Genomic DNA, 24042 nt, shown 5'->3' with positions numbered 1-24042 from the left:
TAAAATAATTATGTCCATAAAAAGGTGATTTTTCTAAAAGATAACTTTAACCTCTCCATAGTTTTATTCTGCACTGGCACACTCTTAAAACAATGGCATTTTTTTCTTCTATTTTTTAATGTATTTTATTGATTTTTTACAGAGAGGAGGAGAGAGGGATAGAGAGCTAGAAACGTCAATGAGAAAGAAATATCGACCAGCTGCCTCTTGCACACACCCTACCGGGGATGTGCCCGCAACCAATGTACATGCCCTTGACCAGAATCGAACCTGGGACCTTTCAGTCCGCAGATTGACGCTCTACCACTGAGCCAAACCGGTTTCGGCAACAATGGCATTTCTAATAATTTGAATTACCACTCTCTCTCTCTTTAGGAGAATCCCCATCCCCATTACACAACAAAGGTCAGCTGATAGCAATAAAAACTGGTTTAAAAATATAAACACGACCGGTCCCCCAGCTTCAATATTGACCTATTAACTAGGAGGTCACGGTGCAATTCAAGGGCACAAATCCGGTTTGTAGGCTCAATCCCCAGTAGGGTTCGTGCAGGAGGCAGCCAATCAATGACTTTCATCAGTGATGCTTCTCTCTCTCTCCCTGTCCCTTCCTCCTGAAATCAATAAAAATAAAATATTTAAAAAAAATTATATATCTATATTCACCTGCAAGTTAAAGAGTAAAAAAATTATAAGATTCATAATTCTGGAATACAGATTTTTAAATGCATTAATGGCTCTGAAATTGAGCATCAGAAAAGTCATCTAAGGTTCTGAGCTATCAGCAACAAAATCATGAAATGACACATCAATCATAGTACCTCAGATCCTGTTGCTTCAGAGATGGAAGAATAGGAGCTCTCTGGAGCCCAGGAAATGCACTCTACCACGTGCTCATGTTCTCGAAGCTCGGCCTTGCATTCCTTTGTTGCTACGACCCATACTCGCACAGTCTGGTCATTGGAACAGCTGGCTATCAGAGTGCCATCCTGATTTGGCCGCACCATACGTACCCACTCTCTATGTCCTGTGAATGTCTTCACACAGTAACTGTCAAAATAAATAATAATTTATGTTGTGAATGGTAATCCATTGGGACACTTCCCAGAAGCAATGCAAAACTTACTATGTGCACTGGAATGAAGAGAATGACACCAAGTTAGTGAAATCATATGCAAGTCAACAGAATAAATGTACATTCCTGGTTAATGAAAGATGGGGACAGGCTAGAAAGTCAAACATCAGTTAAAATAAGCTTATAGGAGAATCATTAAGGAGCTAACCAAATCAACAAAATTTAGACAGTAAAATATAGAGAGAAAATCTTTTCAAAATTAAACACACACAATAAACCTAACAAAAACATTTCTAGCCATGTTGGGAGAAAAGCATGCTCCACTAATCCGGGTAAAACCAGTAGGTTAAGGTTCTATTTTAACAATCGTGTAATTCTAAGCACAACCAAATTAAACCTAATGGGGCATACCTGTACAAATGTTATCTACATTTTATTTCAACCCACAGAGAGATAACCTAAAAGAAGACCACAGAGAAAATAAGCCATTACATAGAAAATGGCTTTGAAGGACATAGATTTTTTTTTTATAATTTCTCTGTTTTTGGGGGAAGATACATTGAGATATCAAAACTTAGTTTTAAAGTACATAATGAAATTGCCATGATGACCATTATGGGTAAAAGCTAAAATTATTGGAACATTTGGAATACAATTTTGTTTAACATCTCTTTACCAGATATTCAACTAAATTTACTTACCCAGTTTGCACTTCCCACATTTTTATAGTTTTATCTCTTGAAGCAGACACTATATGATCTCCATTGGGCATGATGGCTACTGAAGAAACATTGTGATCATGGCCTAAAATACATAACACAGCAACATATTAAATAATATGCCACCAAGAGCAACTAAACCTGTTTACCACAAGATTTCACCATGGGATTTTAAATAACAGCAACTTTAATACACTGGGCTTTATTATAAATTTGATTAAAAACTTATACAAAAAAGGAACTAGTACCAACCAATAAAATAATCCACAATAAATAGCCAACTCAATTTATGAATAAATTTCAAACTGCACAATTGTTTTAAAACCATAAGGTGCCAATATCATCAGTATATGAATATATAGGTGTGGAGCAAAAGTAGGTTTATAGCTCTAGTACGCAAAACAGTTTATCCTTATATTATTCTTTATTAATATTGTATTATTGTATATATTTTTATTGTTGCTATTTCATATCCTTACTTTTAATATTTTTTTAGGTAATGATGGCTGGTAATTTAACTTAGTTTTGCCCACCCCTGTATTAATACATTGAATGTTTATGTATGAACACTAGAAAAAACACACAAATATTTCCATTGTTCATATTCTACAATATAAAATAGAAATAAAGCTAAAAAGACTAGGTAAGAAAAATGGGGATATGATTCTATATTTAAAATAATGGTTGAAATGATCTTTTGTTGATATTCATGGTGGTAAAAATGTATTATTCCATATACATTACTCACAATCCTAACTAATCAGTTATTCTTGAAGGAAAGAGCCCCAGGGAGTCCGAAGATTTTATGAAAGGATTCAACAGAATTCCACTACTTGGTAAACCTCTCGAATGCATTTAATTAGGGAAGAAAACACACTTCAAATTACACTCTCTATGTAATCATGTAGCTTACTCATGTTTCAGTATCTCTGAATGTATTTAGAAAAATATTTTATTACTAACACAGTATGTGTTCCTTACATAAAATACAAACATTTAAATCTCATCATGTTTAAAGAAACATGTCTGGCTGGTGTCCCTCAGTGGTTGAGTTTCAACTCATGGACTAGGTCACTGGCTTGATTCCTGGTCAGGGAACATACCTGGGTTGTGGGCTCAAGATCCCCAGAGGGGCATGTAGCAGGCAGCTGATTAATGTTTCTATCTCCCTATCCCTCTCCTTCCTACTTTCTAAAATCAATAAAAATATATTTTAAACAAAACAAATAATAATTTAAAAAAAAACACACAAAGAAACAAACCTTTCTTTACTGAGCACCTTCTATGTGCCAGGAATTAAAGCAAGATAATCAAGTACAGAAAACCTGTTTACTGTGCTTTGCTACATTGTGCTTCACAGATACCACGTTTTCATCAACATCTAAGAAAGAAACTCCCCCAGCAAAAAAACAAATAAATCACGATTCACTGAAAGCTCAGATTGATGAGTAGCATTTTTTTAGCAATACGTTTTTTAAAATGAAGATATGTACACTGAGTTTTTAAAAATACAGAATACTACTATATACTTGATAGAACTGTGTAGTACAAACATAACTTCTATATGCCCTGAAACCAAAATATTCATGACTCACTATATTGTAATAGTCTGGAATTAAACCCACAATATCTCCAAGGTATGCCTGTATGTGGTCTCATTTTATCCTCACAGCAAGCCTATGACTTAGGTATTATTACCTCTATCTTGCAGATGGAAGAGGTTAAAACTTCCTAATGCCGTAAGTAAACTGCTAGGAATTTAAACCCAGATATCTGATCCCAAAGCTCTTTCCACAAAACTAAACTGCCTCAGAGAATAGTCTTTGTGACAAAACCCAGACAACAACTAACAATGAGACTGTAATATATGTGAAATATTAAAAAGTGAGCAAGGAAATATGGATTCCAGCTTTTACTATGCCCACTTTCTCTCAACTTCCGTTTCCCAATTGAGAAAAATGATTAAAAAAAAAAGACAAATAAAGCCAAAACCGGTTTGGCTCAGTGGATAGAGCGTCAGCCTGCAGACTGAAAGGTCCCGGGTTTGATTCCGGACAGGGGCATGTACCTTGGTTGCGGGCACATCCCCAGAAGGGGGTGTGCAAGAGGCAGCTGATTGATGATTCTCTCTCATCGATGTTTCTAACTCTCTATCCCTCTCTCTTCCTCTCTGTGAAAAATCAATAAAATATATTTAAAAAAAAAAAAAAAAGACAAATAAAAACACCCTACTAACAACTTCATTTTCTCAAAAACAGATGTCCTAGCAGTTTTTCTTATTAAAAAATATTTGTGAAAACAATTTTCATACTTTATATAAACCACTAAGAGATACTTAAAGCATCTTAACAAAAACAACTCTCAACTACGGCTTATCCATGGACTATCTACAATTCTACATCATCTAGTCCTTCAACGACACAGACAATTAAGAATTGAACGAAGGGAACATGCACACAGTTAGAAAACATTCTTAATTCTGGAATGCCATGTGAGAAATCAATATCAAAACACCACCCTCTATTCCTTACCGTGCATGGTTCTGATGCATTCAAAGCCCTGAAAATCCCATAGTTTAATGGTCATATCTGCAGAACAGGAAGCCAGAAGTTTGCCACTGTGGTCAAATGAAATATCCTGTACAGAGTCTGTATGCCCCTTAAGAGTTCGTTCAAAATCTCCAGTCTCATAATCCCACACCTGTCACATGAACAAAAAATTGGTTAATATCAACTCATCACTTTCTTGTTTCACATTTGCACTCAGCAGGCCAGTCTGGCACCTTACTAATTAACTGAGAAAGTGATAAAGGGTCACTGTCTTAGAAATTAGCACATCTTCAAATATAAATTGGTCTTTCCTCTAATAGAGAAAATTGATGGTGCAATTATTAAAATGGACCTCTAGTATCACATTATCTACCATGCACCTAATTACACCAGTGATTAAGTATATAAAGCCATAAGACAAAGTCCCTTCTGAATCTGACAGCAGGCAATAGGTATGTTAATAAGTAAATTTTAGTACAAAGAGTTTCAGGGGACTATGACAGGCATTTACATGTAGAATGAAAGTAACAATGAAGGAGTACTCAATTGTACTAGATAAGTGGAATTCAGATATCTGAAAGGCCAAGAAAAGACTTCACATGATGTAACTGTCCAATGAAAAGCAGATTAACAAAATGTCATTCTGATGTAAAAAAGTCACAGCCACATATTTTAAAGATAACTTTTCTAAATAATAGAAATAATGAGCTATCAAGAATAAATATTAGAAACGGACCTCAAGAACATACTAAACTTTCATTCTGGTGGTCAAATGCAAGTGTGAAGTTTAATCTTTCATCAATACCAATTATGCTGCTCTAAAGTCAAATGATTAATTCCATTCTTCCCATAATTTCAAATTTATCTGTGGTAAGGTATATACCAACCAATTTAGAGAAATGTAGAAATTGCATTTTGAAAACTTAGAAACAATATAACCAACATTGGCAAATGGCTAAGATATAAAATTTGCAACTGTAATGAATTTATGACATGCAGACAATGTTATGTAAAAAAAAAATCACACGTGATCATTACTTAAAAAAAGAACCTAAGAAAAATGAACTATCTTCGAAAAAATTTAACAGAAAACTTCTGTACCCTTCCCAATATAAACAAAATTTGTTCCATGTAAATGTTTAAGCACTCCTTCATGTGTTTCATTTTGTGTAACTTTGCTAGACTTATCCTTGTGGTTTTTTTTTTTTTTTTTTTTTTTAAATATATTTTATTGATTTTGTACAGAGAGGAAGGGAGAGAGATAGAGAGTTAGAAACATCGATGAGAGAGAGTCATCGATCAGCTGCCTCTTGCACACCGCCTACTGGGGATGTGCCCGCAACCAAGGTACATGCCCTTGACCGGAATCGAACTCGGGACTCTTCAGTCCCCAAGCCGATGCTCTATCCACTGAGCCAAACCGGTCTCGGCTCCTTGTGGTTTCTTGATGCTACTATAAGTTGCATTTTTAAATTTCAAATATTTATTGCTAGTTTATAGAAATGTAATTACATTTTGTATATTGACCTTGTATCCTGTGAGTTATTAAATTCAGTCATAGTTCAAATTGTTTTTGTATGTTCTTTTGAATTTTCTACATAGATCGTGTCTGCAAATAGTTTTCTTTCTTTCTTTCAAATCTGTATGCCTTTTATTTCTTCCTCTTCCTTATTGACTGGCTAGGCACTCCAGTATGAAGGTGAATATAGTGGCTGAGATTGGACATCCCGCCTGGCTTGGCTCCTGACCTCAGAGGAAACCATTCAGTTTCCACTATTAAGTATTAGCACCACTGCAGGTTTTTTCAGATACCTTTACCTTTCATCAGGTTACCTCTCTTGTTTTTCTCATGAGTGGATATTGGCATTTTTTCAAATGCTTTTTCTGACTCTGCTTTAAAATGTTGTCACTGATTTCAGAGAGAGGAAGAGAGAGAAACATCAGTGAGAGAAGTATTTGCTCAGCTGCCTCCTGCCCCTTACTGGGGGTAGAGCCGGTAACCTGGGCATGGGCCCTGACAGAGAATCGAACCTGTGACCTCCTGGTGCATGGGATGAGGCTCAACCGAGCCACACCAGCTGGGTTTATTTTTGTTGCTGTTGTTGTTTTATCATATTGATTTATTTTCAAATGTGGAACCATTCCTTGCATACTGGGTGCACCTACTTCATTATAATTAACCTTTTAATAAATGACTGGGTTAAATTTGTTTATGATGTGTAAGAGATTTTACATCTGTGTTCATACTGTATTGGTCTATAGTTTGCTTTAGTAATACCTTTGTCTTACTTTGTTATCTAAGTGTTTAATTTTGACACCAAGAGTTAAGAGGAACACTTAAGGTGTTTTTTTTTTCTTTTGTTTTGTTTTTTTAAGAGAGAGTGGGAAGGGGAGACACACAGAAACATTGATGTGAATGGGACACATCAATTGGTTGCCTCTTGCATGCACTCCAACCAGGGCTGGGGACTGAGCCTGCAACAGAGGTATGTGCCTTTGCCTGGAATCAAACCTGGAACCCTTTAGTCCATGGGCCGACACTCTATCCACTGAGCCAAACCGGCTAGGGCAAGGTGTGAACTTGAAGTTCACTCCAATTTCAGTTAATTTTCTTTCCATGTATTCATTAAATAACACTAAAACATTTTCTCTAAAATAAATATAGCCAGAAAACAAACTGTGTATTTCTTCATAAATGGTGAGCAAACAGTATTTGTGAGTTTATAAATGTCAAGAATAAGAATTAAGTTTACTTTATATTTACCTTTTGTATAATTATAAAATGCTCATGATAAAAAAAAACAACTATAATGTATTTGAAATAAAATAAAAATCCCTTATCCTAACAATAGTATAGATTTTTTCCCCATTCTTTTCTATGCCCTTTAAATATAGTGACTGTGTATATTTCTTTATATATATATATTTTTTTATTGATTTTTTACAGAGAGGAAGAGAGAGGAATAGAGAGAAACATCAATGAGAGAGAATCATCGATCAGCTGCCTCTTGCACACCCCCTACTGGGGATGTGCCCGCAACCCAGGTACATGCCCTTGACCGGAATCGAACCCGGGATCTTTCAGTTCGCAGACCGACACTCTACCATTGAGCCAAACCGGTTATGGTGTGACTGTGTATATTTAATTATTCAATTTTTCCCTTTGCTTCTTATGATATAAATTTTTCTATGTTGTTAAAAACTTATTCTCACAATCCTAGACCGCTGACTCCTAATCGCTCACTTGCTTAACTACCCCCCCCGCCCCCCCCCCCCCCCCCCCGCCAGCCAGGTCAACCCCAACTGCCCCCCCTGCCGGCCTGATCGCCTCCAACTGCCCCCTTCCCCTTGCTGGCCTATTCGCCCCTCAACCCCGCCCCCCCCCCCCCCCCAGCCTGATCACTTCACACAGCTGCTTGTTCAGTCGTTTGGTTGTTCCTCACTAACTCCCCTGCCAGCCTGGTTGTAGGCAGCCATCTTGTGAGGGTGCGAGGGTTAATTTGCATATTATCACTTTATTATATAGGATAATTTTAATTTGCATTTCTTCTATTAGTAGTGAGGCCAAACTTGTTATTGTTAGTTATTTTTATTCCTCTATGAATTATCTCTTCATGTCCTACAGTCCATTTTTAGAGATGTTTCTGTTTTTCATATTTGTTTGAACTGTTTATATATTAAAGTTGGCAATCCTTTTTTTTTTTTTTTTTTTTGTAAAATATATTTCATTGATTTTACACAGAGAGGAATTGAGAGGGACAGAGAGTTAGAAACGTCGATGAGAGAAACATCGACCAGCCGCCTCCTGCACACCCCCCACAGGGGATGTGCCCGCAACCAAGGTACATGCCCTTGACCGGAATTGAACCCAGGACCCTTCAGTCTGCAGGCCGACGCTCTATCCACTGAGCCAAACCGGTCCCGGCTAAAGTTGGCAATCCTTAACCTGCTTTATTAGTTTAATGTATTTTGTTATGTTGCTGTTCATTTTTTAAAAACATTTAAGAATTAGTTCTAAATGACAACCAGAAATATCTCAAAAATTTAAATGGTGCAATTAAAAATACTGTTATGAAGTCCCTGGCTGGGTGGCTCAGCTGATTGGAGCATCTTCCTGTGCACCAAAAAAAGCTGTTAGGTTTGATTTCCAGTCAGTGCCAGTGCACATACCTAGACTGAAGGTTTAATCCCCAGCCAGGGTGTTTATGGAAGTCAACTGATTCATGTTTCTCTCTCACATAGATCTTTCTTCCTTCCTGTCTTTTCTTTCTTTCCTTCCCTTTTCTCTTCCTTCCCTTCTTCCCTTCCTTCCTCTCCCTCCCCTTTCCTTTCTCTCTAAAATCAATAAACATATCCTCAGGTGAAAATTAAAATTAAAACAAAAAAATACTATCATAAACTATTCCAAATATTTACCCTCTATCAGTTTTTCTAAATTATTATATTCAAATATTGATAATGTAAATGAGTGATTCTAAAAGGAAATTCCTGACATTAATAAACGAGCACAAACTTGCTGTGTTTACCAGATGCACAAGAGAAATTACATTAATATAATTTTAATTTTGTTATTGATAACTGTACCATTAGCTACAGCTTTTTGAGCCCTTACCATCTATCTATTTGAGTTTGCCAGGCACTATACTATAAACATTATTATGTATATATTATTTTATTTTAAGAAATAGAATCTTATGACATATTTTAATCCCCCTTCCCAACAAACGAGATAACTGAACCTTAAACATAATCCCTTTGCCCAACACAGTCACAAGAATGGCTGCCTCTTGAGTGCGCTCTGACTGTGCACCCTTTGTGTCTTCCTTTGGGTTTGGGAAAGTAGTTCTACCTCAAACAGCACACTTAGAAATCACCTAATTTGAACACAATTGAACAAAGAAAAGATATAGAAGGAGAGTTAAGTTTTTTGTTTTCATTCCACAAACTATCAAAGGAAGTTATTTATGAGAAAAAAGCTTTATGTATAAAAATAAACAGAACATTATTTATGACAGTAGATGACTAAAAATAACTTATAATCCAAAGGAAGATCTGTTAATGCTGCTGAAACACTGCTGACAGGAAGTACTCCTTTAGTATCTGACTAGCACTGTGGTAAACAGCTTCTCCGTAATAACACATTTAATCCTCCCTAAAAGCCTGAGATAGATATTATCTTCACTTCACAGAAGAAAGGTAAAATTTAAAAACTTCTATTTGTAATATTTTGTTCATGGAGTAAATGGTGTTTGTTGGTTTTCCATTTTCTTTTTCTTTTTTATTGATTTCAGAGAAAAAGGGAGGGAGAGAGAGATAGAAACATCAATGATGAGAGAATCATCCATCAGCTGCCTCCTGCCTGTCCCTAACTGGGTATTGAGCCCACAACCCAGGCATGTGCCCTGTCGGGGAATCGAACAGTGACCTCCTGGTTCTTAGGTTGATGCTCAACCACACTGACCAGGCAGGTTCTCCATTTTTATAATCAAAGCATAGAAAACTTCTTCACAGTTATAAAACAGATATAAATAACATAAACCTTGGCCATCTAAAAATAACAGGACTTATACAAAATTATCTGGTAAGTAAAGGGAAACAAATAAGTATGTACCATTTGTAATATTTTAAAGTTGACTCCATAGATATATTTTAAGATATCACATTTACAGTTTTGTTTATGCTCTTCAACTACTACTGCAAAATTAATAGTAAATACTGAACACCGATTGGGTTTCCAAATGTTTAGAGCATCACCTCAAAGACCGAAGAGTCCAGATTTGATTCCTGGTCAAGGGCATGTACCTGGGTTGCAGGCCTTATCCTGGGCCAGGGCACATGTAGGAAGCAACCAATCAAGGTGTCTCTCTCATATCCATGTTGCTCTTTCTCTCCCACACCCATCCCTTCTACTCTCAAAATAAATAAATAATCAATGGAAAAAATATCCTGGGGTAAGGAACAACAACAACAAAAAGGACTGGGTTCAATCTATTAAAAAATCTATTTACTTTACTCCTATGCCTCATGATAGCAGTGCCATTTTTTAGTACACAAGACTATCATTAAATCAATCATTTAAATACACATCTACATACATCTGAAAATAGCAATATATTAAGGTTTTAGGTATATCATCATCTCAGCCTACAGAAGTATATGATGCACATGTGAATTTAAGACTCTCTTCCAATGACTCTGCAGCCTGCCCCATGGATGGCCAGCCTAGAGGATAAAAGGAAGCCACTGATTTAGAAACTAAAGAAACCACATAAGGAAAACATAAAATAGTGCTTAATATGAAGAATAAGTTAAGTATAAGTCACAGTTAACTGTTTCTTGCATTTTATGTTAGACTGCGGCTGTGTGATATGTACACTCTTAAACTACATTTTCCCAAACCTCTCCAAATGAAACTTAAACTGAAATAAGCCTTAAAACAGAGAAACCTACCTAAACATTTTAATTATATTTTACTTGTCTTTTTGCAGGTGGCTTTTTCAACTGCCATTGTCTGGATTAAAGGGAATTACAAAAACAACCTTTTCTCTGATTAAAAAATAAAATATTAAAATGTATTATGATTATTATGGGGGTGGAAAGAAATACATAACTTATAAAGTGGTAAGCACCTACATTCTTACATCCATGGAGAGAATTACTATTTAGTTTGGAATCAAAGCCAATTATTAAATATATCAAGTAGAGTCCAATTTAAATAAATTCTCTATTGAAAAAATTTTTTTTTTTTTTTTTTTTTTTGCTGCAGAACATATTCATCTGCTGAATTACTGTATGTTGTAATCCTGTATTTTCATCTATTACCTTTACTTAAAAGTAAGGTACATACTTTTTCCCTCTTTCTAATTCCTAATTTTCAGGATGTTTTTATTTCTTTCACCCAATTAAATTTAAATCTGCTTTTAACAATTACCCTATTGCAAATCTTTCATTTTAAAAAATTACCTTAATTGTAGCATCCTCTGAAGCAGAGACCATAACACTGAACACAGGGTGGAAAATAACTCGAGTGACTGGACTCCTATGACCACTCAATGCATATTTTTCTGGTGGACGGGGAATCCATTCTTTCGGGTCTCGCTTCTGACCAAGAGGTCCACCTGATGTAAATTCTTCTTTTGCTTCATTTAGTTTTGATTCTAATTCCATAACCTTGAAAATGAACACATAGTTATATATTCAGATAGACTCTAATCTTATTTGATATTTTAAGAAACTGCTTTTATTTTGTGTCTATATATGCAGAATACTTTAAAAAATCATTAAATTACAAAGCATTTATCATTTATTAAAAATTATCTATACTATCTACCATCAAAATTTTAGTGACATTAAAAACAAAAATTGAGCCCTAACTAGTTTGGCTTAGTGGATAGAGCATCAGCCTGTGGACTCAAGGGTACCAGATTCCATTCCAGTCAAGGGCATGTACCTTGCTTGCAGGCACATACCCAGTAGGGAGGCAGCTGATTGATGTTTCTCTCTCATCGATGTTTTTAACTTTCTATCCCTCTCCTTTCCTCTCTGTAAAAAAAATCAATAAAATATGTTTTAAAAAACAAAACAAAAAACCAAAAATGGAGAAAAATTCAGTACAATTTGTGTCTTAATTACTTAACTCAAATAAAAATTTCAACTTATAATCTACTATTTGGAGGAGAGCAGTACACTTGTGTCGGTCTCTCGAAATCTGTTACTCTTAGTAAACTCTTCCCAAACCAAATTTAATTATACATGCTAGTAATATTTATAATAAAAGCCAACACTTATTTATTTTCTATTGATAAATATGTATTTTTTATTAAATTATTATCTGTGTACATATCATACCATCCCCGCCCCCCCCGATTCAAACCCTCCCTCCCCAGAGTTTTGTGTCCATTGGTTGTACTAATATGCAGGTATACAAGTCCTTCGGTTGATCTATCTCCCCCAGATCTCCCTATCCTCCCTGCTGTAATTTGACAGTCTGCTTGAAAAGCCAACATTTATTTAATATCTATGTTTTAGATACTTTTCTAAGAGATTTTGATGCATTAATTCATTTTGCAACAATTTATTTATTCATTCTAGTTTTGCCTACTAAAAATATAAATTTTAGGACCAGAATATTATTTATTGTCTTCACTTTACACATAAAAATAAAAGCTCAGAGATAAAAATAACTTGTCTAAGTGCATAATTTAGTGTTCTTTTCTCAGCATCACATTGGCTCCATTAGTTCTTCCCATCTAAACAAGACCAAGTTCTTGTTTATGTAAATTCAACCTAGCCAGTACCCAGGTTGCACGAGTTAGCATGTATCAGCTATGATCTTTTTGGGTTAAAATATTTTTAATACATAGGAAACATATTATTTGCCCTTTCAACATTAAATATAATTATTATGTTAATATTTTCAGAAAATTATGTTAATGTTTTCAGAAAGTTTAAGAACATTCCAAATATAACCAACCAACTTTAAAGGAAAAAATTTAGTTACCTTCTTTTGTAATCTAATAACAGATGTCCATTTTTTTTCCAAAAGACCAGCATATTTCTTATCTAATTCTTCATTCTAGAGGAAAAATGAGAACCTTTTAAAAAAATGGCTCAACTATGATAGTTCAAGCCATACAGACCATTTGTCCCTGAGTCTAAATATTACTAAAAATCTTATAATACTTAAAAAAAGTTCAAAACCAAGTTTAGTGCCACGTAAATAACAAATGATAAGATCTATGAATAACTGAGGTGACTGTTAATTGCTGATACTTGAGTAAAATCCACTTACAATTATAAAAAGTAAAGCATACCATATCTAATTCAGCTTCTTTTTTAAAAACTGAATATGCCTCTTCATAACCATTTGAACGAAGATAATCTGCTATAGCCCGATTTCTGAAAGAAAACAAATTTAAATGACTTAAAAAAAAAATACAAGTATTTCACAAAAAAAGGACCTGCTCCACCTAAGCCTCTAAAACATTTAGCTCTGTCAAAGTACAGCTTTAATAATGTATGTTATATTATTCTTGAGCTTTTTGCTTAAGTTTCTAATGTGTTGCTTACTCTATAAGCCGTGGGCATTCTTTAGAGGTCAAGAGATGGCTTTTATTAATAGGTATCAATTTGTAAAAGTAATCACTAATTTTGTTCATGTTTACATTTAACCTTCCCTTACTACTTGTTATAGATACTCAAGAACTAACAAATGCACAGCAAAAGAAACCATCAACAAAACAACAAGAAAGCCCACTGTATGGGAGAACGTATTTGCAAATGTTATCACTGATAAAAGTTTAATGTCCAACATCTACAGGGAACTTATACAACTCAATAAAAGGAAGATAAATGATCCAATAAAAAATGGGCAACAGATCTAAATAGAATATTTTCAAAAGAAGACAGAAGGCCAAGAGACATACGAAAGCATGTTCAAAGTCACTAATTATCCGAGAGATGCAAATCAAATGGCAATGCGGTACCATCTCACACCTGTCAGAATGGCAATCATCAACAAAGGACAAGTGCTGGAGAGGATGCAGAGAAAAACGAACCCTCGTGCACTGCTGGTGGGAATGCAGATTGGTGCAGCCACTGTGGAGAACGGTTTGGAGTTTCCTCAAAAAACTAAAAACGGAACTCCCATTTGACCCAGTAATCACACTTCTAAGAATATATCTCAAGAAATTAGAAACACCAATCAGAAAGGATATGTGCGCCCCTATGTTCATAGCAGCACAATTCACCATAGCTAAGATTTGGAGATAGCCTAAAGGCCCATCAGCAGATGAGTGGGTTAGAAAACCATGGTACATCTACACAATGGAATACTATGCTTCTATAAAAAAGATGGAACTTTTACATTTGCAGCAGCATGGATGGACCTGGAGAGCATTATGTTAAGTGAAATAAGCCAGGCAATGAAAGAAAAATACCACATGATCTCACTCATTTATGGAAAATAAAGAACAGCCAAGGCCGGTTTGGCTCAGTGGATGGAGTATCAGTCTGTGGACTGAAAGGTCCCAGGTTCGATTCCGGTCAAGGGCATGTACATTGGTTGTGGGCACATCCCCAATAGGGGGTGTGCAGGAGACAGCTGGTCGATGTTTCTCTCTCATTGATGTTTCTGACTCTCTATCCTTCTCCCTTCCTCTCTGTAAAAAATTAATAAAATATATATTTTAACAAAAGGAAAATAAAGAACATTATAACCTGATGAACAAAAAGATAGATACAGAGGCAGTAAAGCACTGAACAGACAATCAAATTATAATGGGAAGGCTGGGGAGTGTTGGGGAGGGAAGAGGACTTGTATGCATGCATATAAGCACATCAATGGACACAAGACACTGGGGGTGGTGGGATTAGGAATGCAACAGGGGGTAGGGGAGGCTGGAGGAAGGTCAATGAGGAAAAAAAAGAAGATATATGTACTACTATATGTAATACTTTAAACAATTAAAAAAATAAAGATGTACTTATTTTAAAGTAAAAAAAAAAAAGAACTAGCAAATGAAGTTTAGTTTTGCAGAAAGACTTGTTCTGATAAAATTATAATTAGTAAGTATTTTAATATTAGAAACATCTTTAAACCATTCAGAGTGGGTGAGCCCTAGCTGGTGTGGTTCAGTGATTAGCGTGTCAGCCCATACACTGGAGTCTGGGGTTCAATTCCTGATGAAGAGCACATATCTGGGTTGCAAGGTCAATCTACGGCCCCAATTGGAGGCAACTGATCTATGTGTGTCTCACATCAATGTTTCTCTACCTCTTACCCTCCCCCTTTCATTATGTCTAAAAAAACACACCAAAAAAACAAAAAACAAATGGAAAAAATATCCCCAGGTGAGGATTAATAAAACAAAACAAAAAAGAGTGGTTGAAAAAAAGAGCATAAGCTATAAACTTAGTATACCATCACAGACTAAACATTCACTTAGAAAAGCTGAACAGATAAGGTGCCTTTTCAGGCTTTCCTTATATTCCTTCAAAGAGAAAACCAGCTACCTTCCTCCTAAGACAACCTACTCCTCTATCAATTTTTGAGCCTTAAGATCACTGTAATATAATAGTTGCTTGTCATTTCCTTTAAAGTAATCTAAATTATTTAAAAAACTAATATATATAAAAGGTTAAACTAATTTTACGTATCTACACAATAAAATGTTCTTTCCACCACTGACCCCCAATATTCCATCCCTGAGGCAATTATTTTACCAGTGTTTTGTGTTTCCTTTCAGAGAGAATTCACCTATTAACACACATCCCCAAGTAGTTTTCTAGAGATAATTAATATTTGTTTTAAAAACAAACTGCAGTACATTACTTACTAGTATGTCTTACAATGTTATATAAACTCAATCTAAGCTATCATTCTTTTTTAAAAATATATTTTATTGATTCTTTACAGAAAAGGAGAGAGAGGGATAGAGAGGTAGAACATCGATGAGAGAAACATCAATCAGCTGCCTTCACACCTCCTTTTGGGGATGTACCCGCAACCAAGGCACATGCCCTTGACTGGAATCGAACCTGGGACCTTTCAGTCCACAGGCCAATGCTCTATCCACTGAGCCAAACCGGTTAGGGCAGCTATGATTTTTTTTTTTTTTTTTTTAAAGGAAAGAGGGGGAGAGGGAGAGAGACAAACATTGATGTTAGAAACACATCAATCAGATCTTTTGTATGCACCCAATAGAGCTGAGGATTGACCCTTTGGTGTGTGGGATGTCTAACCACTGAACACACAGGCCAGGGCTCACTCTCTGTTAATGGCTTGAAGATATCTCTAAAAACTGCAACCTGGGTATGTGCTATGACTAGGAATCGAACCAAAGACCCTTTGGTATGGGATAATGCTCCAACCAAAAGCCACACTGAAGAGTGTAGCAATCATTCTTTACCAAATGTAAAGCTGCCTTCTTCAATATTATACTCCACTATGGAAATATGCATTTACTACTACAAACAATGCTACTATGACCAACCTTGTATAACTGTAAATGCCACTGCCACCTACTGCTTTAGGAAATAAAAACACTCTAGTAGTATCATAGAATTGCTAAGACTAAGTTTTAATTCAATGGCATGTTAAAAACAAAAATAAAAAAGTGAATAAAGATAACAGGAAATTATCTTTTTGTTCCAAGTAATTATTAGCATAACAATGATTAAAGCACAATAACTAGTGGAAGACAAGGTCAGCAAGTCATATTCCTGGATAAGGGAGTTGAGGAAATGTAAATTCTTACTATTATTGTGAGTCTATACCTATGTGCCGCTCATGTCACAGCCTATGACGGCTGGCCTACTCTACTAAGATCATTTGATTCATTAAGAAATAAATAACTTCTTTACACAGAGTTGAGATCTACTTCTTAATTTCTACCAGGCAGTTCTACTTGGGCCTTCTAAAACAATACAAAATAGGAATGCAACAGCTTTCTCAAAACATTCCATCAAATATTGGGTTGCCAAAACCTGTGTTATAAACCTTAACAAAAATAAATTTCCTATTGGTTAGAATACCCCTAATAATAAGGGAAACAAGCGATATCTCTTAGCTTTGTTTTCTTCTTTCAATCTAAAAAATCAACAGCAAGCAATTAAGGGCAAAATGTCAAGGGTAAACAAATCTTATATGGTACTTATTTTTATTTTCTTTTTAACAGAGAAGAAGGGAGAGGGATATAGAGCTAGAAACATCGATGAGAGAGAAACATCGACCAGCTGCCTCCTGCACACCCCCACCGGGGATGTGTTTGCAACCAGAGTACATGCCCTTGACTGGAATTGAACCCAGTGTTGTGCCATGGGGAAGAGATGGATTTGTAAACCCTGGAGTGAGGTTTGTGTACCCGAGGCTACAACTGTGCGAAAACCCTGGGTGAAGCTCATAAAACCCTGCGGGCTCCATACCTGGCCCTAGTAGGGGCCTGTGTGGGAGGCACCAATCAATGTGTTTCTCTCATATTGATGTCTCTCCCCTGTCCTAGAGTACAACCTAGAACATTCTACACACCAAAGCAGTAAGTATAATAGTGAATGATGAAAACTATTGAAAATATAAGAACCCATAAATTCACACCAATAATGAAAAGTCAACAAAAAGGAGAAAAGATCCCTTGAATACAGTAAAATACTTAGAGCTGACTAGCAAATGTAGAAAGAATAAAAGGGTTGAGCCCTAGCCAGTTTGGCTCAGTGGACAGAGCACCAGCCTCCAAAGCCAAGGGTCCCAGGTTCAATTCCAGTCAAGGGCATGTACCTCAGTTGCAGGCTCCTCCCTGGCTGGGCCCTGGTTGGGGTGCCTGCAAGAGGCAACCAATCGATGTGTTTCTCTCACATTGATATTTCTCTCTGTCTTTTCCCCTCTCTTCCACGCTCTCTAAAAATCAATGGAAAAATATCCTCAGGTGAGGATTATTAAAACAAAACAAAACAAAACACGTATTTTTATCTAATTGTCTTGGAAGCAAGAAAGTGTTTCAGATTAAATGACACTTTGACAACTGACCACAATACCTAATCCTGGGCTGGATGGTATACTGGAGAAGATTAAAATACTGCCATAAAGGACATTATTGGGTCAACTGACAAAATTCAAGTATGGAAGAGAGATTAAATAAAAGTATTGTTTAAAAGTCTTAAATTTACTGAAATTGCTAACTGTACTTGGTTTTATACAAGAATATCCTTATGAACTGTGTACTAATGTATCTCAAAGAAAGGACCTTGATGTATGCAACTTACTCTCTCTATACACACACACCCACACACACACAGAGTTACAGAGTGCAAATGATACAAAATGTTACCAATAGGCGAATTTGGATAAAATGTATATAAATATTCCTTGTACTAATTTTATTAATCTATAAATTTGAAATTATTCCCAATTATAGTTTTTTAAAAAGCCACAGGAAATTTTAAAAGCCTAAAACACAAAACTAAATATTTCTCACATACAAAAATAGAATGCTATAAAATCCTATATAGCAATGATCAAATCGTTTTCATGTCTATCGTTAATGCATTTGCATTAACTATCATCTTAGCCACATCATAAAGTTCAAATCCCATAAGAGCCAAAGGATGATAAAAAATACAATAAGGCAAAGGAAAGGCCTTAGCAGTAACAACAAAAAAGCTTTCGTTTTCCTAATACATGGTTCCAGACAAAATAATTTAGAAGTGTGTTGAAGCATCTACCTTCCAAATGAACATAATAATATATTTAAGACAAACCTGAGATAAAACTTATCCCAACTAACTTGATTTGCTTTAAATTTATACACAATAAGGTCACAAGAGTAAATAGTGCTGTCAAAGTAAGACCCAGTTTTAAAATCAGACGTAAATGTCCACATCAATATTTGAACACTCCTAACAATAGTTTTAATATGAAAGTAGATCTCCGAAAGCTGTATTTTAATTTACTACTTTGTCCTTTATGAGAGAATATTTTAACACACACACACACACACCAGAGAAACTTACAGTTCGTCTCGTTGTCTTTGGGACAGCACCATTTTGGCTGTAACGTCAAGCTTATTTGATATAGTGGTATGTCCCTTTCCTTTGGGAAATCAAAAGGCTTTGCAATCCCTGGATTTGTAATTAAATATTCCACTAAGTGACTTCCACGCAGAGGAAGATGATTCTTTTATAAGTGAATTCAACCAGTAACCAGGAGATACTCAGCAAGTTAGATTCATTCCACCTAAGGAAAAAGAGAAAAGAGATTATTTCTTTCATTTAGAGTTTATATGACTTCTAAATTATTACTTGCAATACAACACACTTTCAATGATGAGGTTTATTGTGATGCTAATATGAATATTAGGTGATATTTCCAACCTACTATGAAAATCAATGCCAAAAATATGTAGTATTTTATGCATTTTAAATGATCTTTAATAGTTTCCAGCACTATTTTTATTTATTATTTACTTTTTTGTTAATCCTCACTTGAGGATAATTTTCAATTGATTTTTAGAGAGAACAGAAAGGAGCGGGAGAGACAGAAAAAGAGAAACATTGATGTGAGAGAGATACCTCGATTTGCTGCCTTCTGCACGCACCCCCAGGGCTGGGGATCAAACTTGCAACCAGGCACATGCCCTTAGCCAGAAGTTAATCCAGGACCCTTCAGTCCGAAGGCTCACACTATCCACTGAGCCAAACTGGCTAAGGAAGCACTATTTTTAAATTTACCCAGTCCTACCAGTCACCCCCCAGATTTTGATACTAATTTTATAAAATTTCAAATATTAACATATAACTTCTCTGCCTGGCTAATGTGGCCCAATGGTTAAGTGTCAACTCTGGGTTGTGGTTCGATGCCCAGGATGCAGGCTCAATCATCTATAGGGGGTGTACAGGAAGCAGCCAATCAATGATTCTCTTATCATTGATGTTTCTATCTCTCTCTTCCTCTCTCTGACTCTCTGACATCAATAAAAATATATTGTTAAGAAAAACAAAACGTATAAATTCTCTAGAAAGACTATAATTTTAATTTTCACTTAAAGTAAAATAATAAAGATGTGGTACACATATAAAATGGAATACTATTCAGCCAGAAGAAAGGATGAAATAGTGCCATTTGCAATAACATGGATGGATCTTGAGAATATCATGCTAAGGGAAATAAGTCAGTCAGAAAAGGCTAAGAACCATATGATTTCACTCATATCTAGATATATAAAAGCCTAAGCAATCATTTGGTAGCTATGATGCACACTGACTACCAGGGGGCAGACATTCAATGCACAGGCATGGAAACATGCCTGCGCCCGCTCGCAATCCAGAACCCCTCAGGGGATGTCAGACTGCAGGTTTCGGCCCAATCCCCACAGGCCAGGCCAAAGGACCCCACCAGTGCACAAATCCATGCACTGGGCCTCTAGTATGGGATATAAAACTGAAACTCATGAACACAAACAGCACTGTAGAGGTTGCCAGAGGGAAGGGGGAGAGAAGGGTGTCACGGGGTGACAAAAGATTTGACTTTTGCCAAGACCGGTTTGGCTCAATGGATAGAGCGTTGGCTTGGGGACTGAAGGGTCCCAGGTTCGATTCCGGTCAAGGGCATGTACCTTGGTTGCGGGCACATCCCCAGTAGGGGGTGTGCAAGAGGCAGCTGATCGATGACTCTCTCTCATCGATGTTTCTAACTCTCTATCTCTCTCCCTTCCTCTCTGTACAAAATCAATAAAATATTAAAAAAAATATATTAAAAAAAAAAAAAAAAGATTTGACTTTGGGTGGTGGGCACATGGTGCAATATCCAGACTTTGTAACATAGAAACCACACCTTAAACCCATATGTTCATATTGACCAATATCACTACAATAAATTTAATTTTTTAAAAAGACCAAAAAATAAATAAAAGATTCTAATTTACAAAATCTATAATGTGAAAAAGGTATGACAGATGATTTCATAAAGTACTAAAAGGTACCAACCTAAGTAACCTACAAGATTAAAAAATAATAATAATAAATAAATAAATATATGTAACCAATTGTCTTAGAATAGCTGATATTTACAATGTAAATAAACTATTTAGTAACCTAATGCTCTTAATAGATGTAATTAAGAAATAAGTTAATATGCCGAAACCGGTTTGGCTCAATGGATAGAGCGTCGGCTTGGGGACTGAAAGGTCCCGGGTTCGATTCTGGTCAAGGGCATGTACCTTGGTTGCGGGCATATCCCCAGTAGGGGGTGTGCAAGAGGCAGCTGATCAATGACTCTCTCATCGATGTTTCTAACTCTCTATCTCTCTCCCTTCTTCACTGTACAAAATCAATAAAATATATATATAAAAAAAGAAATAAGTTAATATTATTTTTATTTTGTGTCCTTTAGAAGCATGTTTTAAAAATAAAAAAATAAAATAAAAAACTGAATGAACTATCCTAGATTTTATGTACTGACAGTAATCTAATTCTCTAATCTAGTTTTTAGATATTAGTATTTCAGAGCCCTGTCTTTATACTTATAACACTATAAAATCAATGCATTGAGATTAGTTTAGAGTAAATGTAAAAGTAAAAAAAATCAAGTTTTCTTAAAGAATTATTCTTTTTTAAAAAAATATATATTTTATTGATTTTTTTACAGAGAGGAAGAGAGAGGGACAGAGAGTTAGAACCATCGATTAAAGAGAATCATTGATCAGCTGCCTCTTGCACACACCCTACTGGGGATGTGCCCACAACCAAGGTATATGCCCTTGACTGGAATTGAACCTGGGACTTTTCAGTCTGCAGGCCGATGCTCTATCCACTGAGCCAAACGGGTTTTGGCAAAGAATTATTCTTTAAAAAAAAGTTTCTCTTATCATGTACAAAAATAGCTGGGTAGAATTTTTATTGTATTTAAGAAATATATCTAAGAGAACTGGTATATACAAAATTCAATTGGAAGGACACTTTAAAGAAATAGAAAATCATTCTCTAAATGAAATGAAATTAACATCTAATAGAGCAGTGGTTCTCAGCCTTTCTAATGCCGCGACCCTATAATCCAGTTCTCTTGTTGGGGGTCACAGGAGGAACTGGATTAAAGGGTCCCGGCATTAGAAAGGTTGAGAATCACTGTAATAGAGGTTCTCTGGTTCCATCAATAGATCAAAAGACAAAACATGGACAGAGAAGACAAAGAGCACTTTTTTAATACATTTTTCAAGCCTTAGCAAGCACTATTCCAGGCACCCAGGATACAGTGGTATAGAAGCCAGTCCAGGAAAAATGAGCAAACCCAGGTTTTAAATATAAGTCCTGAATCACAAAGTGATCGCTCAGATAGCCCAATGGCAGCTTCCATTTAAATGGAGATCCTTCTCCATTGAGCAATTCTAGTAAATATAATCAGGGATTTTCTTGTCGTTAGTGATTCTGACATGAAGGGCAGCTAGCTCAAAATGACAGCTAAGAACCATCACTACCACTACTAGGATGTCTAAATCACCAATAAATTAGTAATAAATTAGGGGATTGAGAACCAAACTCAATGGACAATCCAGAAAACTATCCCTCTTTGTTATTTAATAATTCCTAGTTATTTAAGCCTCACTTTTCTAACCCTTAATTGTCCCAAGTTAAAGCATCTAGTGTCTCATACACTCTGACAAAGGTCACAATAGGGTAAGAATAATTTGATGGTGGTGATTATTTGAACTGTCTAAGGTTTCTATTAACTGGGACAGTGATAATACACTGACAGAAAATTAATATAAATCAAAGTGAAAAAAGGAATATGCAAAAATCCACTATGTATGTACATTACAAGGTCTAATTTAATTATGGAGAGACTGCTTCTTACCAAAAAAGCAAATTAATGTACAAAATTAGCAGTACCGGAATACAGAGATGATCTAATAACAATAAAAACAAGATATACGGTAAACAAATCACTGAATGTATACTGATGTACTATTGCATAAGTTAAAAATTTTTTGTTTTTTTCCCCCCAATTGATTTCAGAGAGAAGAAGGGCGAGGGAAAGAAAGATAAAAACATCAATGATGAGAGAGAATCATTGATGAGCTGTCTCCTGCATGCCCCACATTAGAAATTGAGCCCAAAACTCAGGTATATGGCCAGACCAGAATCGCACCATGACCTACTAGTTCATAGGTTGATTCTCAACCACTGCATAAATTACTTTATTAATTCAGCAAACATTTACAAAACAGGTACTATGTATGTGCCAGGCACCAGGTCAAACGAGGGGGGAAACTTGGTGTTTACACTCAAGAAGTTACAGTGTACTGGAAGAGTAGTCCAAGAATGAGCAATTGAAACATTGTGAAAAGTGTGACAAGTGTTACCACGTTTGTGTGTGTGTGTGTGTGTGTGTGTGTGTGTGTGTGTGTGTGACTCAGGATGAAACTGAACAGGTTAGCAGGGGTTTGATCACAAAACAAGCGTAGGTCTTTTACAATTTGTCCTAATTACCTTAGACTCCTTGGCTGACTTTTCTCTCACTTTCTTGCCCACATCTAGTCACCAACCTTGTAAGATTTTCCTGGTAAATAAATTTATCTAATTCTCCATATATTGCTGCTATGCTAGTGTGAATCCCTATCATCTATCATCTTCAGTACTGCAAGCCTCCTATCTGTTCTCTTCCCTTCCAGTCTTTCTGGTCCATTCTTCACTGTAAAAATGAGAATGATTTCACCTAAAGACTTCCCATTGTTCCATTAAGTATAGAGCTCACTGATAGCTTTGATGAGCATGAATTTAGTAAAATGGTAGGGACATGGTTTTAACATGGCAAAAGCCATATTTAAGTGGGTTGATAGTACAAAAAGAGGAATTAAAGATGATACTATAAATAAATATCTCAGAAAGAGGTGGAAATGTAGAAAAGCCATTTTTCTAATTGTTGTTGTTGTGTGTGTGTTTTTCCCATTTCAATCAAGCATGATGCTTAAATGGTAACGGTAGAAAGGAAAAAAGGACACAGGGAAAATGAAGAAAGGAATTAAGAATTTTAGTATCATCATTTTCTCACCCTAATCAACTAAAGGCAGACGACTAAACATGATTTATCTACCCTTTGATAAAATAACACTATACAACCTATAAAGTATTCTTGCCAGAAAATCAAATTTGAATCTGTTTAAATATCTGGCTTCAACTACCAATTTGAATGAAGTATAGAGGGCAGAAGAAT

General features: G+C 35.7%; 1 protein-coding gene across 1 annotated transcript in view; it reads right to left on the bottom strand.

Annotated features, from left to right (window-relative positions):
* PAFAH1B1 (platelet activating factor acetylhydrolase 1b regulatory subunit 1) overlaps positions 1 to 24042 on the bottom strand; it is a 50474-nt gene that overhangs the window by 4825 nt on the left and 21607 nt on the right. The window contains exons 2-8 of the mRNA XM_084863013.1: positions 18849 to 19071; positions 13157 to 13241; positions 12844 to 12918; positions 11307 to 11513; positions 4326 to 4494; positions 1777 to 1879; positions 822 to 1050 (exon numbers count right to left, since the gene is read on the bottom strand). Coding sequence (XP_084719139.1) covers positions 822 to 1050; positions 1777 to 1879; positions 4326 to 4494; positions 11307 to 11513; positions 12844 to 12918; positions 13157 to 13241; positions 18849 to 18880 — 900 coding nt within the window. The 5' untranslated portion in view covers positions 18881 to 19071. The remainder of the gene's footprint in view (positions 1 to 821; positions 1051 to 1776; positions 1880 to 4325; positions 4495 to 11306; positions 11514 to 12843; positions 12919 to 13156; positions 13242 to 18848; positions 19072 to 24042) is intronic.

Source organism: Pipistrellus hanaki, assembly GCF_964339955.1.
Source record: "Pipistrellus hanaki genome assembly, chromosome: 16".
Classification (NCBI taxonomy): domain Eukaryota; kingdom Metazoa; phylum Chordata; class Mammalia; order Chiroptera; family Vespertilionidae; genus Pipistrellus; species Pipistrellus hanaki.
Note: the sequence above shows the minus strand (reverse complement) of the source record. Positions and strands in the feature narration are given on the sequence as shown.